Genomic DNA, 24,427 nt, shown 5'->3' on the forward strand with positions numbered 1-24,427 from the left:
AATTCTTACTGGAACAGAAATACTGCTTTTGGTACGTAAACATCTTCCAGCTCAGGAACGTCTAACATTTTCCTTCCTAAAACAAATAGCATCATCTTTTCTACCAAAAAGCATTTGTTGGGTACCAACTACATATTCAATAGCTGAATTAACACGTTCTATGGAGCTTTTCAGTATTTAACTGCATTTCCAGAACCTTAGCGCTAATTTCTGAATTACTCCAGTTCTTTTCTTGTCAGTTTGACAGAGATAAAACAAAGCTTCTGTATTAGATGCAACACCAAAATGATATAAAGGTTCCACTGTTTTTAAGTTAGCTTTTTCATCTTAGCCTGCCCTGTATTGGATAAAGCATACAGTGATTCCATAAACAAAGTTCCTTCAACTATTTTAGCATAAATAACCAGTGTAACTTTTAGCACTTCCGTTTTCATACTCTGCTTTGTGTGTCCCTACAGGGGGGGAAAAAAGTCCCGAGGAATGTAGCTCATGTATTTATAACACCATTTTGTAACACCATCTTGTCTCTGGGTACCACCTAGAGAGAGGCAAAAAATCTGACAGAGACAATATCAAAAATAAAACTTAATGATTGCTCTAGTTACACTGGAAAAAAAAAAATCAACACTTTGCATTTAATTCACATCTTTAGGCAAGGTTTAGCAAATAGCAAAATCTTGCAGTATGTCTTGGAAAACAATTCAGGCCAGAACTATCTGAGAAGCTTGCAGCAAACCTAACCTGAAGAAAATGATCTGCAGATTACTCAGTTGATCCGCTCGGTTAGTCATTATTCAAAAATCCTTAGCTGAGCCCTCATATGAAAAGGTAGGAAACAACCCCTCAACCAGGACAACAGCAGCTCTAGATATGTGTACAGAGCGTCTTGTTTCCTATGAAGCAGAGGCCCAGCCAGAGCTCTTCCGCAGGCTTCAGACTGCTAACTTTTTCAAAACCAAAACAACTAAACTTATTGGGCCCAGAGAGACACAGAATACAAATTAAATATGAATTGATGATACTGTAGGTCAGCTCTTCCCTCTATCCTATTTGCACCAGGGAAAAAAAAAGTTGTACTGTAGCTGGAAAAATTTAAGATCTGTATTGATCTGCCAGCTTGCACTTGGCCCTAAAAAAACATTTCAGCTCTTCACACCAACGAGTGCTTTCCCATTATGACCCTCTAGATATCTTACAGATGAAACTAAGCTTATTTTAAGTCCTGCTAATAACTGCAAGTTGACATTTCTTTTTTGTTAAACATATCAAAAGCAGTCCAGCCCTGCCTTATCTGTCGCTTTATAACAGATGTTTTTAAAATGGTCAAACTGTGACAATGGTTTGTCTCAAATAGACTGTAAGCAGACCTTCGGTTCTGCTGGGTAGAGTAGAATTCACTTTTCAGTCCATATATGCTAATTTTCTGGTCAGGCAACCCAAAAATAAACAAGCTAGCAAAATGGAAGTTAAGGATTTATTGCTGTATTTTAGGTTTTCCTGTTGCCATTAGGATTTCTTCCTTCACTGCACCATGCAAGGTAGTACATACAGCTTGTAATAGTTTTCTTTTCTCCAGATATCCCTACAAAATTTTTCATGAACATATTTGTCTAGATGTTCAAATTCCTCATTGCACACACTTGATAACGAGTTCTTCTGAAATCATTGGTTACTTGGCTATTGAGATACTGTTTTCTGTTTGGGCGGGAGGATTTGTTTTCAGTCAAGGCATTTAGTGAAGTTACTGCCATTTCTTTATGTGCACAGGCCTCTAGTATTAGTATCAATGTAGCTAATAAGACACTATTTCTATTACATCTTTATTTCTATTTAAAAATATTTTTAAGGTTTTTTTAAACCAGAAAAAATGTAATATTGCATATCACACATCCTTTAGAACTTCAACATATCCATGATTAGTCAACATTTGAATAGTCTGATTTATGAAACATGCTATTAGGAAACACACTGGCTAGTTCTAGTAACATAACATGTTACAGAGATATTACACAAGAACAGAATATTTTAAAGAGGATAATAAATGCCAAGATTTCAAAGCAGCTTAATAATGTCTTTAATATCAGACAAGAAAACATCTGCAATGCTGCTAAGCTGAACTTTGTTAATTATAGTGACTGATTTAAAAACTGGCATATTTTTGTAATTCCTATTTGTTAGCCTAGGACTTTGGATTAACTATGCATTGATGTTTGACTGTGTGTAGTTTCAAGACAGACTCAAAGAATGATTACAAGCAAACCAAGAACGTACTTGCTTCTTGCTCATCCTGTGCGTACAGCTAACCATGTTACTTAGCTCTAGGCAGCCAAATCCCGGAAAGACAAGACTTCCGGCCATTCCGCTTTACCTAGATCTAGAGTTACATCTCAGATGGGAAGAGAACTCTTTGGAAAACACTCGACTATAGTATTTCAAAACAACAAAGTCATGTGAGAATTCTTTGGGAATCATACAATACATATTCATCTTCCTTTCAGCCCTCAGTTGATCTGTGCCTCCTCCAACAGTTTGCATAGAGATAACATAACAGGTAAGTATTTATGAAGTATTTGTGGTAGCCATTAACCACTTTCACATAACTCTCCTATAAGATCTATCATGTTGGTGCAGTGAATACTTTCTGGGGTGAAGAAAAAAATGTTTCTTCAGTTCTCATGTATTCAATCAACAGGCTCAAGTCAGACAGCTTCTTTAGAACCAGACTACATTTCAAATCTAGGTTCTCTTGGTATGAAGAACTTGAAATGGGTCTCTTACCAAAAGATGTCCAAATGGAAATGTAATTATATGTTAACTGGAAAATTCTTTAACTAGTAAAAGGCTCTCAAAGACCAAATTTCTGCAAAAGGGAATCTCTGGAAAATGGATGGAAAGATGTAAAACTTTGTTCTCCTAGGAGCCTTCTAATCTAGCACATCAGCAGCTCCTCTCCCTTTCAAAGGAGGAATGGGTCCCTATAGTACGTTTTTAAGTACTTCCTCTATTCTAGTGTAGTACTCCAATAATAATGCTTTCAACTTAATTAGATCATTCCACCATCTAATGAAAATGACTCATTAAGTTTCTCATCATATCCAACTAATTTATATTTTTCTTAATTTCATCCTACTGTTCTTTTGTTCTACCCATTGGACAACATTAAATGCTCTCCAGTTATTTGAAATGCACTAAATCATGCATCTCAGTTATTTTTCAGTATTGGTGATCACAATGGTGACCACAAGGGCAACCAAAAGCTCCCTCAGTATTCTTGTCTAAGCCGAAAACTTTGCATCAGTATCTTTAAATAGCTTACATACTTTACGTTTCATGTAAGACTTTTCTAACATAATCTTGATATGGAAAAAAAAGGAAGAACAGCAGCATAGAAAACATCATATAAAATGCTATATTTGAGTATTTTCCATGCAGTAATTAAACCCTTCTGTGTAAATCTGCCTCAGAGGTTTATCATGGACCAGAACAGTACTAAAATATCTATCTTCATTCTGTCCCATTAAAAAAGTGCAAAATCCAGGACATGATTTAAAATAATAATTATTTTACAGAACTGTCAGCTGATACACAGTACTAACACTGCATTTAGCCAAACACCACATTCAGGCACTTTTTTATACATTCTCAATACATGTCTTTTTCTAACCAGAAAAGCCCAGACATAACATTCTATTACTGAAGAGGCCCCAGTGCAGTAGACTAGACTGCCTGGGTTGACTGAGGCATATAAAGGGAAAACTCACTAACATATAGTTATGCATATAGTTTATGCATAAAGTAGCTTTAAGTCCTACTCTCATCACACAAAGCTTCATAACATCCACAATACCACCCCTGCAGCGCTAGAATCACTGGTGTAGCAACCACTAAGAACAGTCCTAAGCCCAACAGTGCCAAATGTAGAAGTGTGATTTATGACAATCCACGATGCTTTTCCCAACCTGAATTGGGGGCGCAGGCAGTTCCTAATAACTCTTTAGCACAAATGCACAGCACACCTTATTATTAAACCAACATCTGCATTACTGTGGCAGGGGAATCAGGCTTAGGGAGATTAAATAAGTCGACCCTTCCCAGAGTCAGCCAGTGCCCAGAATGGCTAATGCCAGACAATGGTATATACCCTTTTAAAACAGCAATGGAGTCTCGGCAAGGAACTCAGCGGTCACAGTTCATCCATGCGTATTTCTCCACAGAACTTTGTAGAAAAACACCAAACAATGCATACGGCTTCTTTCAGAAGGCATTGTGCACTTACAGAATACAGCATATGTAACTGAGACACATTTACTTTTATAGCTATAAAAGTAATCAAAGTATTGGCTTTGCTTTTCTGAGATGAACTGCCGATTAGCTGACAAGGCTATTCGGGTGGTGTCCTGGAACATAGCATGCAAGTTATGATTGCTGGAAATCACGCTATTTTGATTTGTCCTGATCATTTTTTAAAAAATACACTCCTGACAGTTCTGTACAAAGTAACAGCCCTTCTACATAATCTTGAACAGCCAGCTCTTAGCTGTCCTTCAGAGAGCTCAGCACTTTTCTCCATAATACTTGATCCATAACAGGTTTGCTTTTATTACTGTGTTAGCTCAGGTAAGTATTGTCACTTACTCACTTCCTCGACTTGCACAAAACTCCAGAAGCCAGGCTAAGATAACATCTCAAACTAGGGAGCCTATTAAACAGTATGAATCAAAAACCTGATCTCTATTGACATTCATGTTAGCAAAGCAGGCTAAACTGCAGCCAAGGACTGCCTCTCACATTAGCACAACTCACCATATTCTTCAATATAACAAACATTTTGTAGCTTGCTTGTGCTCATTTTAGACTCATAGGTAAGAGTAGGTTGAGTAGAGTAATTGTAGTTAGCTGTTGCTGTGAATGTAGTCTTCATTCTAGTCTAACAATATCCTTAGCAGTTGGGTTCAGCTGAAAAAAGCCTGCAAGCAACCTAAACTGCATTTTTAATAACATAGCTAGAAGCAGCCTTCAGAAATCGTCTAGTCTACCCTCCTACGTCTGTATTTTTGAAAATCTCATAGTTATTGACCAAATACAGAAGGTGCTTGTTTCTTCAGCACAAGGATAATTACAACATTAATCCTTTGCCTATCAACAGGCAAAGTGTGCATGGGGGGGAAGAGTCGTTCACTAAAGCAGTTACTTCCCTTTGAGGCTGAGAGCAGGTTAGACAACCATTTACAACCTCAGTGGTGCTGTCCCTCCTTGCTTTTTCCTTTGTTTAATACCATGCACTGCAGTCTGCTTGTTTCACCCAAAACACACCATACCTACTAAATCTCATTTTCCCTGGCTTTACTAGAAAATCTTTTGGGAGTCTGACTAACAGTCAAAGCCCCATTCAAAGCAAAGCATCAGTGACTAGTAAGCTTTAAAAATGAGATTCTTCTAAACTGTCCAAAACACAACCCTCGTCTCCCCAAAACACTTGAACAAATTCTCATTATCAATGATAATTTTTCAGATACTAAGTTTTCAGTCTCTTGACTCTTAGTTTATTAGTTCTCCAACACTGAGGAGTCTTCTTTGGTAAAGAAAATACATCTAAAGTAAAGAGAGGGACAAAAAGTAAATACTCCTGGAAAAATATTTTTATTTATGTGTATATATATATAGGCATATATGTGTGTGTATATGCACACACACATATTATATAAAAATTCTCCTTTTTCTCCTCAAAAGCAGAAAAGTTATCTCAAATGGAGAAACACTTTGCTCTTTGCAGAGAACTATTGAGTTCCATGAGAGAGTTCTCAGCTGCAAATTAACTAACTCTCAGGAAAGCTTGGAGGATCAAAGTATGTAAAATGCATTGAGCATGGAAAAGCTACTGTGAGGTGGTATTACAGCACTCCTATTACCTACCTTATAACTCTGTCTTTCTGCAAAACTACTAGGGCTTTTTTAACCCCATTTCACAGAGATTTCAACTCAACTGTTTATAAAAGGAAAACTGTAAATAGCCCCTTAGATTAAAACCCTTAACAACTGAAGGAGGCTGGAAAGAGAGGTAGATATTATCCATCATTCACTACTACAAATTGGGGCTGGAGGGGCTTAATTACCAAGATATACTTAAGAATACACTAAGGGTTGCTATAAAATTTACTCCAATTACAGCAGCTCCATAGGAATCGCTCAGCCAGGGAGAGAGGAAACCAACTATCTATTTCCACGCACCTCCTGTGCCCCACGCTAATACAGGGCCATCAAGAACAAACAGCAACTCTACCCTATGCAATAATTCTGCTACACTTGGAGAATCTTCTTTTCTTCTAGGCAGCTTAACATGTCCTTTTGCATCATGCAAGAATTTGCTTCTTTTGTTTTCACTCTGAAATCTCCAAATTAAGATACACTGGATAATCTAAACCAATTTAATAATTTAAATCAATGTACTACATTAGAAGGCTCTCAGGTAGAGAGATCTATAACTACATATTTTTAGCATGATTTGGAGTTGAATACGGAATTCATGAGTTCACATGAAGTACTTGCTATCGTGAAATGTGAATTCATGGTTTTGCTTATGATTTCATCTATGATAACGTATTTTTGTTTTATGTCCTTTGTGATTTTATAATTACAGGTAAATGTGCAATTCATGATTAATGTTCAGTGGAATAATTCCTCTAACAGTCAAGAATTCCTTAAGGTTTCAGTACTCCTGTGCTAAGTGTTTTGCAATGGTGCTCAACTGGATATTTGAAGTTCCTTCATATATCGTACCTGAAATCAAAAGAATATAAGTTAGAAGAACATAAAACTGCAGTGAATATATGAAGATAGATCAAGTTCTTGGTCTAACAGTCCAATTAGAACACTTGCAATTATGAACATTCAGTGAATAAGTTTTAGAAGCAAAATTAATATTCACATAAATGCTAATATTTTATTGTCTACAGCAATGAAAATCCTCTTCTGCTGGTAAAATATAAGTAAGAATTTTTCCTGAAAACCAATTCCTAACCAACATAACCAACAAAAATTAAGTATTTACGAACATCAGCAATAAAAGTCAAAGGATAATATTGTTGGAAATGTCAACTGACTAGGTCTAGGGGATTAGACTTGTAAGTGAGGAAGTCCTGAAAATTAAACTCCACCTAGATATACTCTTTAGCTTGAAGAGTTGAATTTTCAATTTTTTCAATGAAACAGGATAAAATGTGCGTCTGTGTATTATTTATATCTAATCAAACACTTCAGCTAGGCCTTATACCTAAAGCTTTATCTCCTTATATCTGACCGTTTAAGTCAGTGCTGATTACAGTGTCAGGGGAAAAGTATCTTTAAACAATAAAAAAAGCAGCCAGTCATTCACGTTTAAACTAGAGTAATACTAATGCTGCAAGAAACATTCAGTAAAAACTGTCACTCACCTATCTTGCAATCACGATAATATTTTTCGATTGGATAATCTTTTGTGAATCCAACTCCACCCATCCATTCAATACATTTACTAGTTGTCAGTGTTGCAACCTACGAAAAATGAGTTTCACAATTAAAGTATCAGCTTTTAACTTCAAATTGGTGGCAGCAGATTTTATTCTTTGCAGCTATTTAAAACAAAAACAAAATAGTAATTAAAGCAGTAACTAGAAAAAGTGCAATAACGAAAGACTGATATTTCTGCATTTATCTTATGCAAGTTATTTTTATAAGCATATTATTTGTTTTCTAAATCATATACAAACAAGAATCATTCCCATGTCACTCATCTGAGGACACGCAGAATTCACTGCTACTGCAATAGTTCATATTCTGCACTGACTGTGACAAAGAGCAGTAGCAGTATTCAAAACAGCAATTAGCATGAGGTAGAAGCAATCCTATGCATACCTGGTTTTGAATCATATTAAAGATTCAAACCGTGATCAGAAGAGTTGACATGATCACAAAGAGTCCCACCCATGCCCTCGCCCTAACTACAAAGAGAATTCTGAGAATGACATCTCTGAATGAATGAAAAATACTAATTCACTTTCTCTTTTAATGTTGTTTTATTTTTTCAAAATTTTATTTAGGGGCTTGAGCAGTTTATTCTTCAGTGGCCTGCTTTATGTTCCATACCGAACTGAGAGTGAGAAACAAGATAAAAGTACATCCACAGATTTCATAAGGAAAAGAACGCGTGGGTTTAAATTCATGTTAACAGAAGCATCTTTTAAGTAGCAGTGAAATACATCCATCGAACAAAGAAACTCTTAAGTTACCTCAGCAGCATAATATTTGGCCATGCTTGCCTCCTTTATGAATGGCCTTCCTGCTTCTGCAAGACGAGCTGCATTGTAGGTCAACAACCTTGCAGCTTCCAATTGTGTGGCCACGTGAGCTATCTGATGTTGCAGCCCCTGTAATAAGCAGGCCACAAGTCAGACAGAACTAATGCCTAGTATTCAAATGGAATTTCTAGCAAGAATCAATCCTTTCAAAGGAATATACCTATACTTTAAAATAACATAAAGTTCCAGATGGACTAGTAATTCCATATGCCTCTGCATCTAAGTCAAAGTTGAGAAAAGCTGGGCCAAAGCCCTTTCTAGGAACTGCACTCCCATTTTCTCCTTCCTTCTTCTTGGATTCAGGAGTACTGGGGAACTTCTTGCCTGACTGGCCAGATAAGAGTGTACAACATGAACCTATTTGCCCTCGTGAACATCAAGGAAAACTTCAGCCAAATTTATTTTGTAGCTATCTATTGAGAACATTCTTATGCTAAAGAAATCTAGTTCCCTGATGAAGCTTAATAGAAAAAGACTAAAAAAAAAGCCCCCCTTGAAGAGAGGGCAGAACTAGCAAGGCGACAACTATTTCTTCCCTTGCCCCATAACCATGAGAAAAGAGTTAGGAGCAGCATAAAAGTATAGAGGGCATGATACATGAATAGGCTCATGGGGAAGAAAAGGGGTGATGGAGCTCACCTCTAAATGGTAGGTATTATAGAAGAGTAGGTTTATTTAAAAAGACCCAAACATTAAGATGATTGAAAACGAATGTTGAGAGGTCTAAGTACAATGAAATCATTCATCTTATTAGAATTCATCCAACGTGAACACTGCTCCCTAAAACTTGCAAAGTCATATATGCAGGTCAAAATAACAAAATTATTAGGCAATTATAAATTCCATTTCCCATTCAAAAGATGCAGTTCCAATCATTTCCTAGTTATCTGTGGATACTTCCTAAGATTTGTATAAATTATGAGTAGTACTAATGTTCCTTCTCTTCAGCCAAGACGTAGGTTTCTTTTAACAAGAAAATTACTATAGTAATTACAATTATACATCTTCCTTATTAAACTATACATCATTTTTGCAACAAAGTCTTTTTCATTTTAAGATACGGATATTATCATGAAAACTAAGTGTCTCTGTAAAACACAGCAAATCTAGTAATTCAGTTTTCCTCATTTTTTGTATTTTCTAGTGTCTCCAGAAAAATGGAGACTTCCCCTACATCACGAAAAGGGTATAAACACTGAAACACATTCAACACACTGAGATTAAAAACAAAAGCAAAAGCAGTTCCACGTATATTATTTCCAAAGGCAACGAATATACTATCAAGCAAAGGACTTGCACTAATTATGTTTTGAAGTTTTAAATGCTTTACAGCAGTACCTGCAGAAACACATGGCACTGAATTTATACATTTTACATGACAAATAAATGTTGATCTGAAATTTTTTTGAACAATTCACAAATATTGAAAAGCAGACAAGAAAAGCATGACACAAGACAGAGCACAAATTAAGCAAATCAGATTACTCATCACACTGACTTCATACTGTGATAACCACTATTCTCTTGCAGAAAACCTCCCACATTCAACAGACAAATACCTGAAAATCAAATACGCTTTTCCCAAACTGGACTCTCTCCTTTGTATAGGGAACCGTATGGTCAAAACACCCCTGTGCCAATCCTAACATCTGTAAGAAATAAAAAACATTCAGCAAAAAGTTAGTTATTTGAATATGCACAAAGGAAACGGCAAACTATCTGACTAGAGGAACAACTGTTATTTTAAATATTCAGAAGAAAAGTTAAGTTTTCTTCCTACCTAGAGATTACTAAAAATTACATTAAGTCAAAACATAATAAAAATTCTGTACAGAACCTCAAAAGCCAGGGTTCTAACAACTACTAGACTTACTGAGGTAAGTCATAACCAAAATAATTGTTTGAGGACTGAAGCCTATCCCATACTCCTCAAACAAACCCTGTTATTAAAGGTAAAATATTTGTAAAAACACTGTTCATCTTTGAGAAGAAGTTATGGGTCAAATGTGGTTTCTCAAGTAATTAAATGTCTTTGGGAAAATTCTTAATCTACATAGGAAAATGACTGTAAACCAAACACTGTAGATCTATTTTACATTATTAAAAGAAAAACAATTTGAAGGATTATTCAAAACTGTTTTCACATTAAAAATAATTTTTCTTTTTATAGAAGATACCAGACTGTCAGAATCAGTAATTTATTTCAGAATTTAGAGAATTAGTACAGTGAAAGGAGATGTAGCATTAGTTCAAGCATTTTCTGGAAAAAAACATCTTGACAGAACAATTTTAGAACACCCAACGTCTTTCCACACACTTTCTTCACTCTAAAGACGATAAACACAGTTGTTTACCAGGAACTGGAAGAACACAACAGCTAACTTCGTACATGGCATCACACAGTTACTAAGAAGAAAACTGCATCTTCCTTCATTGAGCTGGATCAAAATCATTGACCAAGCAATAAAAAACTAGCTGTTGCAGTGCTAGTACTTGGAATTCTGACTGTCTGAACATGTTGTCTCAAGTATGCAATGTTAACAGATTTCATCCTATCCAAGTCTCAGATCTTGAATGTCATAAGTAAAAAGCCATAATATTTCTTTGATATCAGTCCGTAATCCTCTGTTAATGCTAATAAGAATTAATGCTTGCCTCAGGATGACAGTTATTATTTGAAAAGATCTTGGTTTTGTCTGTGAATGTTTAAGTGCAATATATACTAATCCTGGAGGACATTATCTGGGAAAACACACATGCTAACATTTATAAAGAAACCAATATCTACCTAGTTCCTGATTTGTCAGCATAAATAAGCATTATGAAATCTCTGAAGTACACCAGAAGTTTTACATCTTTGAAAATACCAAATTTTGAGAAGTATATTCCATTCCAAAGGAGACAGTAAAGAAAGGATCCTGCCTTTCATATAGCTTGGAATATATGACTGGTAGTAAATAAAATCAGCTGATTTTATTTCATAACTAGCTATCCATTTGGAGGCATTCTTTCTACCTAGTTTCTTCCTAAGAGAAATAAAAATAGAAAATTACATCAAGGAAAACATAAATCCCGGAATGAACAAAGGGGAAATGAATGACATGAACTAAAAGAACAAAACATGAAATAATAAAATTGGAATCTCAAAACTTTTCCAAGTCATGACAGCACACCAGAGAGTGACAGTCCGCTATGTCAAACAGCTTATCTCAATTTACTTTTTATGATGTCCGATAGTATATGGCTTGTTTTTTTGATAGACTGACATTTTAAGCTGAAAGCCAGTGGCCCCAAGGAGATAAAAACGTGACTTTGACTAGGCTCAAACACAGCTACTCCCTAATCATTTAAGGCTCTAGAAAAAAAACACGAAAGAAAGGAGAACTAGTACACTGGAAATAAGAAAATAATATAGTATACACAAGAAAATAATATAGTATACTGCCAATTAGCTGTACTATCAGATTTGTTGCCTTCTTTCAGAACGCACGTAGAGATGAACTAAGGATATCAACTTTGGTATCTGTAACAATACATACAGCTACTTCGCACTGTTTTCACTGCTGCAACTGCATCTTTAAAATGTTCATTATCTACTGCAAAACTAAATTCAGTACTACAGGGCTTTAGAACTGCTGTTCTTGTTCATTCAAGCACATTTCTCTCCATTTGAAGGTGCCAACAAAAGTAGTAGCTAAAATATAACAACTACCTGACATACACTTATAACCTAATTAAAAGTTAAACTTGGAGTAATTAGAGTAAAACACAGACCACGTATTTTACTGCCAGACTATCTAGATTATTTATATCACTGAGAACAATGGGCCTATGGCTCCAGTTCTTAAATGCCATATCAGACAAAGTTTAATTACAGATAATCTTTAAAAAATGACGGAAAAGCCAACCTATTTAGCAGCATAGCATACTACAACGTGGAAAGCCTAAACTTCATGACAACCTGTTACTCCTGGGCTGTCTGCAGGCTGGGGTAAAAGACAAGGGAGAGCAGTAGCACAGACAGATTACACCCTGTACAGCACAACATCCACAACGAAACAAAAATAAAGAGACATTTATTAGTTGCATTTACTTTTAGAGGTAAATTGAAAATACGAAAACCAGCCATAAACTATTTAATTACATGGCTGAATCCAACTTACTGAAACCAACTGCAGTTTGAGATTCAAACAGAGTTTACAACAAAACATAGTATTTTTAAATAACTCAAAGGTCAGTATATATTTTTCCCAAAGATGCCATAACACACAATTTTCAAACACAGCAATGAACTAGAAAATTTTGGTATAAAAATTCGTGTTTATTTTGTGACTTATTTTAATAAGTTATTGGGCATAAGATCACATTTAGCAATACAATTACGGCTGGAAGCATTACTATACCTCTCAGTACCTTTTATTTTCCAAAGAGCTAGTTTTCTAGAACATAAGAGAAGATAAGAATGTTGATATACTTCAGTAGTATTAGTTAATGTTTCTTAAATCCACTGCTCACGTCACTGAAGGAGAATTTTACCATTTACAGTTGTTTCAGTGCAATGCTGTAACTTAGACACAGGAATAGTGACATCTAGTGGCAACATAATTTTTTGTGAATTATTTTCTAAATAGTTTACTCTTAGCACGCTAACGCTTTCAAAACTTTGTAGGTTTCAGTCCAAATTCAAAATTATATAATGATGACATTCAGTATTAAACAATGTTACCCACCTGTGCAGCAATACCTATTCTGCCACGATTTAGCATTGAAATTGCATACTTATAGCCTTGCCCAACCTGTCCTAGGATACTGGTCTCAGGAACCTATGGAATAAAATCACTTGGTTATTCCTATTCTATTCAGCTCTGCAACTGCTAGCAGGTTTCACAGATAAATCAAATATTCCTCATAAATGAAGGCATAAAATATAAACAGGCTTTTAATTCCTTATTTGATTAGGACCTTCCCCCAATATGCATGATCATAAACCGAAGATTGAGAAAACAATTCAGAATGAAATCACAAGTCAAAAACTATATCAAAGTTCAAGAAATCCAAGCCCCGCAGGCTGCTTGTGAAAAAATGGGGAGGAAAGTCAAGTAAAGCCAAATAATCAGTATGCCTACAGAAAAAAATTAATAAAAACAGGCATTTAGTTAACATTCTTTCCTGACATATGGTCATACTCAAATTATGCACAAATCATGTTTCAACAGCTAAACAACTTACCATACCTTAACATTTTCAAATGTTACTGGGCAGGTAGAGGATGCTCTGATTCCAAGCTTATTCTCCTTCTTCCCTACTTGTAGCCCTTCTGTGTTGCGATCTACTATGAAGCATGTAATTCCCTTGTATCCCTAAGATGAATTAAAAAAATAATCAAGAACTCTTTAAAAATAGTATCACCAAACAGGGTCCAAATAGCTCACTCCAAAATTGAAATTTACATTTGCTTCATACTACATTACTAAATAAAATACTGGCACCATCATCTGTTCCCTCTTTGTGGACTAATTACAGCTTAACAAAGGTCAAAGTATACCATTCTATTAAAAAAATATCACGGGAAAAATAGAGTAACCTTCCAAGTTCTCGTGATAAGACTAGGGACTGGTACCATGAAAAAAGACTGCATCTCTTTGAGAGTGCCTGCCTATACAGGAAGTCACTGGGAAAATGAGTCAGAGCTATGCACTGAAGTTGCTGCTTGCTGTTGGAATACCTGGCACAGTTAAACAAAGGACTCAAGAAAACAGAGGATGTCTTTAGGCTAGTGTGGTCAATTGAGTAGTGGCTCTTGCCCCACCTGCCACATGATTCTATAGGATTCAAGATTTTACTTAAACCAAATTACTTCAGCTATGCTTCTCACAGAAGCCTGCAAACAGCATATACTTCCCTTTAAGTTTGTCCAAACTATGAGTGCTACGACCGACACCGCTTGGAACTGTGAATATTCAGAGCTCAATATACTAATAAGTATTATAAAAGATCTAAGCAGACCCCAGAACTAGAGGACACTCTCCATGTGCTTCTGGGCTGTAGAACATGACTACTACTGTATTGTTACTTTACAGAGGCAGTGGGGAAAATATTTAATTAAGCGCTCTGAAGTTATTATGACGGTTGTTTTGAAAAAGCTCAAAGAGTCAATAATTTGATATTCAGTTCATGATTTGCACAGGATACAAAACACACGTGACAACATGTAGATTGTATAGCTAGTCTAAACTCTGGAATCTTTTAAGCACAGATTTAAAACCTTCACACCTCAAGTCTTTTAAAGTAGATGCTTGTAGTATAGCACAGTGATTCCCAAACTATTTAGGTTGGCCTCATGGCTGTTACTTTCTCTTTCTCCCTCCATTTCATTTACTCCCAACTCTCTCTTCCTTTCCCCACTCATTCACATTTCTCAGCAATCCTTCCCCCCGCCCCCAAAACACAGCGTCTCTTAACACAAGGTCCATGAGACAGACAGATGCGAGGTGTTCCTGATCCCTTCTCCTCCTCTCCCTAGCACAGCAGCTCTTCTCATTAAGAGGGTGACACAGAGGCAGGAAAAGTGCTGTGACTCTTGCAGAAGGATTGTCTCTTATTAAAGATGAGCCTGCTGTTTCTTCTGCACATCTCACCTTAATGACAGACCAGCTCACCAACTGGAAGCTGTTAGTACAGAGCGTGTATTTCAGTATACAAATCCACAGTGGTCTGTTCTCTCATTTGTATTGATGTCAACTGTTACTTAATCTTCAAGCAACATCACCTTTTAATTCTCCTTCTTGAGTATTTAAACATAAAAGCAAATTTATAACTTTAAAACTATGTATTATCTGTTTTTGTAAAGTGCTATATTAAAGAAACAATTCCAGATGAGATGACGATCGGTAGACGATGAATATAAAAATTGTATTACCAAATCTGTTTTCAGTTTACGTAGTACTCAAATCATTCACCAGTTTTTAAACAAATGAATCCAAATTCAGAAAGAAAGTGACAGAATGCTCAACTGTTCCATTTAGTGAAAGAAAAAACTCCTTTTCATCAGTTAAAGCTTCAAATTTTAAAAATAAATATCTTCAAGATAAACTTTAAAAAAGATACCGGAATAAGTTTAAAAAAGATTATAAACAACTTAATTTCGTATTTGATTATTGCTCTTCTTCTTTGGTAGAGTGCATTTTAAAGACTGTAGTTCACCTTTTTGAATCTTTACTACCTATATCCAAGTTGGTAAGTGACAAAACACAAAGTATGCATGTTCAGCTTCGTATTTTGTTAGCTGCATATACTTTACTGTTGCACATTTGTTAACTTTTCATTGCATGTAGCCAACGCTCTATTTCACCTTCTAGTAACAGTTAATTGCCAGTTAAGTCAGAAGTGTCAGAAAGACTTAGAGTGTCTGTTCTTTGGTGACTGAGGATAATACCAATGCTTGCTGTGCTATTCACCATGCAATTATGATTGTCATTTTTATTTTTCTTGGTGGGGCAAACGTACTAAACTGTGCAGCAGGTTCTCCCTTTTTTGGGGAAATATTTTTAAAGGGTTGTTCTCAGCTAGGAAAGGTGCAAAGAATACTAACCTTTAACACTATCTTATTAATATAAATCCAGTCATATATTATCAGCTGTCACTGAAAATACAACTACTCCTTTGGAAATTACCAAAGCAGGATCTGTATTTGCCATCACAAAAAAAACGTCCGCGTGTTCTGCAAAGCTAATCCACATCTTTGAGCCACTGATGATATAGTAGTCACCCTTCTTTTCAGCCCGAGTCTTCAAAGAAAATGCATCACTGCCAGATCCAGCCTCCGAAAGACAGAAACTGCCTATCTACCAATTGAAGAGAAAAGTTAGTTTTACTTCTTATTGAATATATTGGCACATCTAACAAGCTTTGAAAGGAAATTAATCCTAAAACAAGCACAAGTCTGTTAAATTCAAATATTTTAACTTATATGTTGTATCAAAATAACTAAGTTACAGGTGTGGAGATTAAGAATATAAACACTATGTATTTACAGGTCTCTCAAAGTCAACTGCTCTAAAGTTCTTTTCCACAGTAAATTAAGTTTCAGTGAAACTAATCAGCACCTTTCCACTTTTTACCTCTCAGCTGTTAACGACCAGAACATATCTATATCACCACAGATTTCAGCTCTGAGAAGAGTTTCAAAGTTCCCATATAAAGACATGTCCTAATGCTGCAGTTGACCATTTAATCACTGGAAAAGACACCAACATTACTAAATTATAATATAGTTTTAGGTAGTTGTGTAAAGTGAGACTTCAACTCACCATATCTTTAGCCACTCTGGGCAAGTATGTTCTCTTTTGTTCTTCTGTTCCATATGTGCTAAACAACTTATTAGTTAATGTATTTTGGAGCTCACACAGAAGAGCTACAGCTGGATCAACTTTGGCCAGTTCTTCTACCACCAATATGGTTGAAAAAAATGAAGCTCCAGTTCCTCCATATTCTTCTTCAAGCTCAATACTCATCAGCTAAAAGAGTGCAAATACAGCAATTTTTCTTGCTAGTTTTGCCAACACCTTCTTAGCCCAAGCTGATACTAAAGACAAGAGATTAAGATAAAACATGAAATATAACTATTTCCAGACCCCGGCCTAAAAGACCTATTTTCCTTCAAATCCCCTTGAAGATTAACAATCTGACAGTTCCTCATAGAAGTTGATAGTTAATTTAGTCAAGAAAAAAATAACATGTGCAGTAGATAGGCCAATCACCACCTTAACTAATCTGATTACATTTTCTGTAACAATCACAATGTCTAACTGCAATAAGTCTAATACTTAGAATTTTCTTTGCATAAAATGACATTCTAAACACAAATGTTAGGTTTGACAGCAGGAAAGGCTAAGATCTAATTCCAGTTTATTCCAGGAATGATCAATAGGTTGTCTGCAACAACGAGCTGCCTGATTAGCACATAGAGGACTCCTGGTACCCTTTTCCAGCAATGCTGTTAGGAGAGTCATACCATTTCTAGGACACTGTACAATTATGCTTATCCAAGAAAAAAAGGTGAGGAAAAGACAGAGAACTCAAAAACATGATGAGGAAAGTGGTACAGGCATAGGAGTAAAAGAGAGTAGAAAAGAGAAAGTTACCCCACTGTTGATAATTCCACAATTTGTAATGACTCATCAGTTCATTGGAATCATATACCTCAATCTTTTCACCCGAAAAACCTGAAGAGTACATCGCTATGAACCTATATTAATAATGTCATTTTTTGAGTAAAATATTAAGTAAGAGTGTGCAGACCCCTTGTTCAAACAATCCCTTTATTATCGATTCTTCCATTTTCGAATTCTCATCCATTTTTTGCACCAAAGGTGCAACTTGTTCCTGAGCAAATTTTTTCACTGCAATGAAGAGAAGAAAGACAGACAGCACGTAAGGATTCTAAAATTCCACTTGAGGATCAATATAAATAACAGTAACATATTATTTCTGACGGGTTAGGCATATAATGCCCTGAGTCTCCCAGACAACTATGTTTGAAGGCCAAAAAGTTGCTCAAGTAAAACAGTGCATTGTGCCACGAGGCTCATTTATCAAAGTGTTTTCTGAACTCAGTTAGAAAACTCTGAACTGAAACAACAAATACCGCTTATAGATTCAGAAATTCCAGAAGCATCTTAGCTACACTTTTTTGGGACGTGAGTTGACCAAAAAAAATGATAGAAAATATTTCAAATATACCTCTTATTTTGCTGGCTGTATCTTTTTTCTATATAAACTTAACCTGCATTTAGCAAAGATGGTCTCAGGCTTTCACGCATGTTATTTGGGCTGCACACAATTCCGTACATAAGATCGATCTTGTTTCGTCCAAGCCTTTTATTAGCTCTCTCCAAGAGATTCAGGCCCTCACTTTCCCCTTTTGCTTTCAGGGTTCTTTCTGAAGCACTGTCTTCACATGGGCCTGAATATATTGCAAACCCTCTGATCACATCTGTCACCATACTGGGTCCACTTTAACTGCTCCAGCTGGCTTTCAGAGATTTCTACGTAGCTGAACCAAACATTTTGGGATGGACATGAGTCAATGCCATGAAACACTGCTTTTGCATTAATAGTGGTTTTAAGCAGTTAATACTTATTTATGCAGAGTAAACCATACTACGGCTTGGAATATCGAAAAAGAACCAAAAGAAGAACATTGCATTCTTCTTTTATGAACTAAAGCAGTTTTAAAATTAAACACAATCCCACACAACAATCTAAGTATTTAGCCAGAAGCAAATAATAAAAAATTAAGCTAAAATTTCCCTCAGACACTTCTGAATTTTAACCACACAGAGAATAAGTACCCATATGTTTCATCATTGTCTCCTCTTCAGTGAACGTTTGAAGCGGAGCACAGACAACTCCATCACTGGCTACATTTGGCATAAGTCCCGATTTGGAGGATCTAAAGACACGCGGAGAAGCCTTCCAAGAAGCCAGGTACGCTGGCATACTTCTCTTCAGCTGTTGACAACAAATACAGAACTTTAGAACAGTCAGTACAAAATAGAACTTTCATTGCTCCAATATCTGTAGACAGACAGCAATAAACACTTACCTGCTGCTTTTTTCTCAGTAACTGAACAGGAAATACAACTACAGCTGATTACTTTACAGCATCGCTAATTTGAAGGGTTTTGCGAACATGCACCACCCCCCCCCCCACATACATGCCAAAAGAAAATACCCTTTAACCACCTTTCTTTTACCTGACATCTATTAACCCCAAACAATGTCTTTCTAAAAGTTTGCTAACACTTACAATGTTATTCCACAAGAGATTCACAAACATTAATACCTTCTCAGTCAATTTTAATGTTTAGGGCAAGTAAACACTCCTGATATCTGTAAAATGAAATACTGATTTTGAAAATCTGAAGTGATATTCTTCTTAGCAAGTGTGTATTTTGGCAAAATTAAGCTCTTTGTTAACAAGTATGATAAAAGTAAATGCAAACTAGACATATAGGTGTCTTTACAGAAGACCAGTCAACTTTAAAAATAGATTTTGTTTTCTCCTTTTTCTAGCGGCCAGCAGCTCATTTCTAAAGCAATCTTATCATACTTCTGTTGGATTATCAGTGGCATAACTTTAATACCATGGATGATTTTTGTATCCAAGCTCAGTTCTTATCCACTACTTCATAATTTTCAGAATAAGTACATATTTCGTACACCAAGCACTGGCACCTGAGTGTTTCTATATAGTTAATTTAGATCCTACAGTTTTCTATATAGTAATTTAAATCCTACATTTAGCATGCTGACAGTACTATGTAAGTAATAATTAATGTGTCTTATTTCATTGGTTTACAGAAAAAAACTGAAATTGAGCAATTTATACTTAAAATTCAGCAGCCTCTCTCCATTCATCCACAACGTACAACAATCTCAAATCATATCAAGAAGAAAAGCTTATCCAGTCAAGACAGTAGAGCTGCTACAGAGTGATTTACTATACGCGGAATGGTGTTAAGCACATGTGGCAAAATCTGACAAGTCACAACAGTTAACAGAACAGATGGTGGCTTTTGGAAAAAAGTTACATGTAGTGCTTATCAGGTGGGTGGACATACAGATAATGTGACAGATAATTGTTTTAGGATCTTGGGAAACTATAAATTAATATAAGTCTCTGAACATTAAGTAAGTAGATAACACCATGCTTTGGAAAGCAACAAATCCTTGGCTTGGAATTTAACTAATTTTCTAACTACGTAATAATCGCTTAGGGTTTTAAAAAAGTTAGTATAACAAAAACAATCTGGCTCCACAAGTAATAAGCTAACAGTAGCTAACCTGCTGCGAAGCTTATTGCTGAAAAGCAATATGCAAAAGAGAAGTATAGAGCTAGTGACTCTGATCTCAAAAGAGGCAAGAGAAAGATGTCTTTGCTCCCATAGCTCCCCAAACCCAACTTATTATGTGGCTCACTTCTAAATACCCGATCTTTGCTACAGATTTCTGTCCCTTTTGCTACGTCAGTCCAAAGTGCAGAGACATTCGGTTCCTACCAAGATAACTGCTGACAGAAATCCCTCATAAAGACATAGCTGTGCCATAAAAACAACGTATGTGTGAGTATATTCCTGACAAAAAAAAAGTTTTGCTAGCAATGCACTCTTAACCCTACAGCAAGCAGACTGATTGACTGCACTGTGAACAGACTGCTATTTAGCTCACAGAATGCAGGACAGTTTGGCAACGTACATTGTGACAGCATTGCTCAAAAAATGGCAGGAACTTTTGAGGTCAAGAACTCAAAATTCCTTTGATCCTTCTAATAATTCACTCTTTCCTGTTGGCTTTCAATATCTGTCATCTCACTGGCTGAGAAACTGATGCAAAACAGACCTATGGACTCCTCTTGTCTTAGGCACAAGATGTCCAAGTCTGTTCTAGTAAGGAAATCCCAAAATCTTTAGCCTAATCAGTCACAGATGACCAAAAAAAAAAAAGAAAGAAGTGGTCACATAAAAAACCAAATATTCCTGCAAACTTTCAAAGTTCATTCACATTCAACATGCCTGGCCAAATAAAACAAATATTGGCTAGTGGGGCTGGGTTCAGGAATACAAACTTTGGGTGATCAGCAGTAGCTGCAACGCTTTAAATAAAGACTAAATTACTGGAGTCTCCATAGGTCTTCCATACAGAAAACAAATAAGAGCTGCTTTAACAGAGGAAAAAATCCAGGTAACTGTTTTCTGGAAGATGTCAGTCAAAAGTGGATAGCACGTAGAGCATCTGAAGCAGGAACAGTCAACACCCAGATGCGCAAGACAGGTAAAAATATTCACCTGCACAAGCTTATATTCTCAGCAAGGTCTGAGACAAAAGTGTAAGTACCTATACATACACACACACATATATTTAATACAATGAGCTGAACAGTTACATGACTACAAATCACACACACTTTGTGCTTTTTCTACTTTAGTCAAGTACAAAGAAAAAAGCATTTTTCTTTCATGCTTTTCTTTCTCTCTGTGATGATGAATCACAGAGTATTTCACTAGGACTGACAAAGAACCATCAGGAAAAATGCACAATGCCTCTTAAGAATAGCCAACTTTCTGAAGCTGCAAGAATGGTATGTTCTGTAGGCAGTAAGTCAGGACCACTGAGACAACAACTGGCAACGTTCTGGGCATTGCAATGACACTTGGATGCGGAATTATCAACCAAGCAGGTGAAGACACCACTAAATGCAAGAAGTACTAAATGTGAAGTACAGATTTTGTTGACCAGATATTCCTGTTTGTACTGCTAACTGTTCTGTTTTATTTGCATGCAGAGAAAATAGGAGACAGTAAAGTTTTGATTTTGGACAGTCAGATGAAGGAAGCCATGTAAGCACTACATGACTCAAGGAGGCCTAAAATCCCTGTACAGGTGTGCGAGAGACAAGCATTATTAATTTAACTTGCATTGCCTCAAAAAACTGCATGAAGCTTTGCTATGCATTTAGATGAACATATTCTATTAATCTGATAACAATTATAGGAATTGCTCATCTATTTTGTAAGACCAAATGGACGAATTATTACACAAACTAAGTCTTTTTGAGCAGTAATGAAAGTTGGTTGTACATGTTTCTAGACAAAGTAAAACTGAAGCGCAAAATGACAACTCTCAGAACCTACTATGAACGCTCTAAACAAATCTCAACTTTTAGTAAGACTCAGGTAAAGGGAATCTAAGGTATGCTACACTGAAAACATTGCAGAAATGTCTTCTGCCTGCTCTTCAACAAACATTTCCTCCTTTCCTTTGTTTTGAAACCCTAATGCAAACCATTTAGTATCTCAAATAACATACCTTCCCCTTCTCATTTTTCCTCAAGGATCCTGAGATTACTCCAAGACTTACTAGCAAACAGGAGATGGAAACTGCTAAATTTAATCATTACTAGACAAAAAAAGACAACTGAGAAAGATAAAGATTTTTCTCACATGCTTTCATTAAGACATGAAGTGGGACAGCCTTGCTTCCTGACATGCTAGTGAGGCCAGGTACAACAAGCACACGGGGCTGCATCAGCTGAGGTGGCCTGCCAAACGCCTGCTTAGTAAGTAGAAGCGCTGCACCATAAATAATTCAGTGCTTGTTACAGGTTCTGGCAATTATAGGAGGCCTACTGTTGGTAACAACGCCAAAGGTTTTGGGAAAGTTAGCGATCAAGGTAACCGTCCCTTGAGTTCATTCACCCCCTCCATGCAGTAGGATCCAACTCCAGCTTGTCATCCCTCCCCATAAGCTTTCATTTGTAGGCGCTTGCACCATATCTCACCTGACAGTGGCAGAACTAAGGCAGTGCTAAGCATATGCACACAGTTCAACAAACACTTGTTTGATATCTTACTGGGATTGTGCTAGAGGACAAAAGGAACATTCATAGCATGTTACTTTGAAACATCTTAAAGACAGTAGGATGACCCCATGGGATGGGACTACATTGGCAATCCACTGAAAGACAACGCATATGCGCAAGGTAGCAGCCCACTGCATTTCACTCCTGAGTAACAGCATGATCTCAAAGTGATTCGACTTCAACGTTTAGAGTCAAAAAAAACAATTCACTACACTGTTTACCTTTCCACTCTTAGAAGTCATATAGTATTACAAACTTTCAGATACTTGTTTCAAGTGTATAGAATATATGCTACTCAAATGCTTGGATATTGCTTCACTGTTTTTTCTTTTTCCTACTGGTAGGGAAATGATTTACATTGCTAGAAAATTCAGACCGCCTGCTCTGCTAAAAACTTGTATTTGAAAATTGGTTTCTAGGTTGCTGGTAACATTGATTTTTTTCATTGTTTAACAGTGAATAGTGTTAAAAGCCTCAAACCTTTTGGCTTCCGTCTGCTTGTTTTATAATTTAAAACGAGGTTTTAATGGTGGTAGACTTGGTAGGGGCACTAAGAAATAGACACAAAAGGTTGCAGCAATCTCTTTTTCTAAACTCCTTTTCCCTTCCTCAGTGACTTTTATTCCAGTATTTGTTCTAGATTTAGCTAGCCTCCAAACAGCTCCTACTTCTCAGTAGTCTCCATCACAGGGAGCCTGGGGTTGGTTTTCCTTCTTTCAGGTATTATAACACATCCACAGTCATTCCCGAGACAGTCTCTGGCTAGCACCGCTTCTCATTCTGCACAGCAAAAGGTGCGTGGCACAGATTAAGATTTTCAGCTGTTTCCTTTGACTTTCAAATATAAAAAGCCCTGCTGTGCTACAAGTCTTTTGTCTATTTAGACACGGAAGAGGAGATACTTATAGTAAAGAAACTCCGCAGCCAGAATTGTGCTCCCCCCCCCCCCCCCTTCACAGGCAAGCCAGTCCAAGGCTCCTCCCGTTACATGCTGTTGCACAAGACTTGGATGAACTTTTCTTAGCAATAAGTTAACTAGCACCACCCCTTCATACCAGGAAAAAAAAAAAAAGGCAGCAAGAGGGAGCAAAAATGTGTTTCCAAACCCGCGGAGACCTGTGGCGAGACCGGCTACCACAGCACACGCAGCCCGAGCGACAACGGCCTAAGGCCACAGGCGAGGCCGGTCTCCAGCGGCCCCCTCCCACCCTCAGCTCCCCCCGGACACAGGCGCGGCCGCCTGCCCCAGCCACGGGCTCCGGCGGACGCGCGGCCCCGGGAGGGAGCCGCCGCCTCGCTGGAAGCCCCCTCAGCCGCAGCCCCCTCAGCCGCAGCCCCCTCAGCCGCAGCCCCCTCAGCCGCAGCCCCCTCAGCCGCAGCCCCCTCAGCCGCAGCCCCCTCAGCCGCAGCCCCCTCAGCCGCAGCCCCCTCAGCCGCAGCCCCCTCAGCCGCAGCCCCCTCAGCCGCAGCCCCCTCAGCCGCAGCCCCCTCAGCCGCAGCCCCCTCAGCCGCAGCCCCCTCAGCCGCAGCCCCGCTTCACCGTCGCGCCGCTCCGCAGCCAGCCTCCCGCCGCCGCCGCCATGTTTGTAACGGCCGCCCCGGCGCAGGCCCCGCCCCGCGCTGCGCGCGCAGCCCCGCCCCGCCTCGCCCCGCCCCGCCCCGCCAGGCGGCC

The 24,427-nt window shown here is 37.4% G+C and overlaps 1 protein-coding gene across 2 annotated transcripts; it reads right to left on the reverse strand.

Moving 5' to 3' along the window:
- Nucleotides 1-1,460: 1,460 nt before the first annotated feature.
- On the reverse strand, nucleotides 1,461-24,400 carry ACADSB (acyl-CoA dehydrogenase short/branched chain). 2 transcript variants are annotated; one of them, XM_068951512.1, is made up of 11 exons: nucleotides 24,296-24,400; nucleotides 18,686-18,845; nucleotides 17,634-17,734; nucleotides 16,643-16,849; nucleotides 16,007-16,177; nucleotides 13,568-13,693; nucleotides 13,064-13,156; nucleotides 9,893-9,982; nucleotides 8,265-8,402; nucleotides 7,431-7,530; nucleotides 1,461-6,777 (listed from the first exon to the last, which is right to left on the reverse strand). In XM_068951512.1, the coding sequence occupies exons 1-11, from the start codon at nucleotides 24,335-24,337 to the stop codon at nucleotides 6,707-6,709; spliced, it is 1,299 nt and encodes a 432-aa protein (XP_068807613.1). In that variant the 5' UTR covers nucleotides 24,338-24,400; the 3' UTR covers nucleotides 1,461-6,706. The 2 variants fall into 2 exon arrangements, with proteins under 2 accessions (XP_068807613.1, XP_068807614.1); XM_068951513.1 differs by lacking the exon at nucleotides 24,296-24,400 and adding an exon at nucleotides 18,940-18,960.
- Nucleotides 24,401-24,427: the final 27 nt, after the last annotated feature.

The sequence above is a fragment of the Struthio camelus genome, chromosome 7, assembly GCF_040807025.1.
Source record: "Struthio camelus isolate bStrCam1 chromosome 7, bStrCam1.hap1, whole genome shotgun sequence".
Lineage (NCBI taxonomy): Eukaryota > Metazoa > Chordata > Aves > Struthioniformes > Struthionidae > Struthio > Struthio camelus.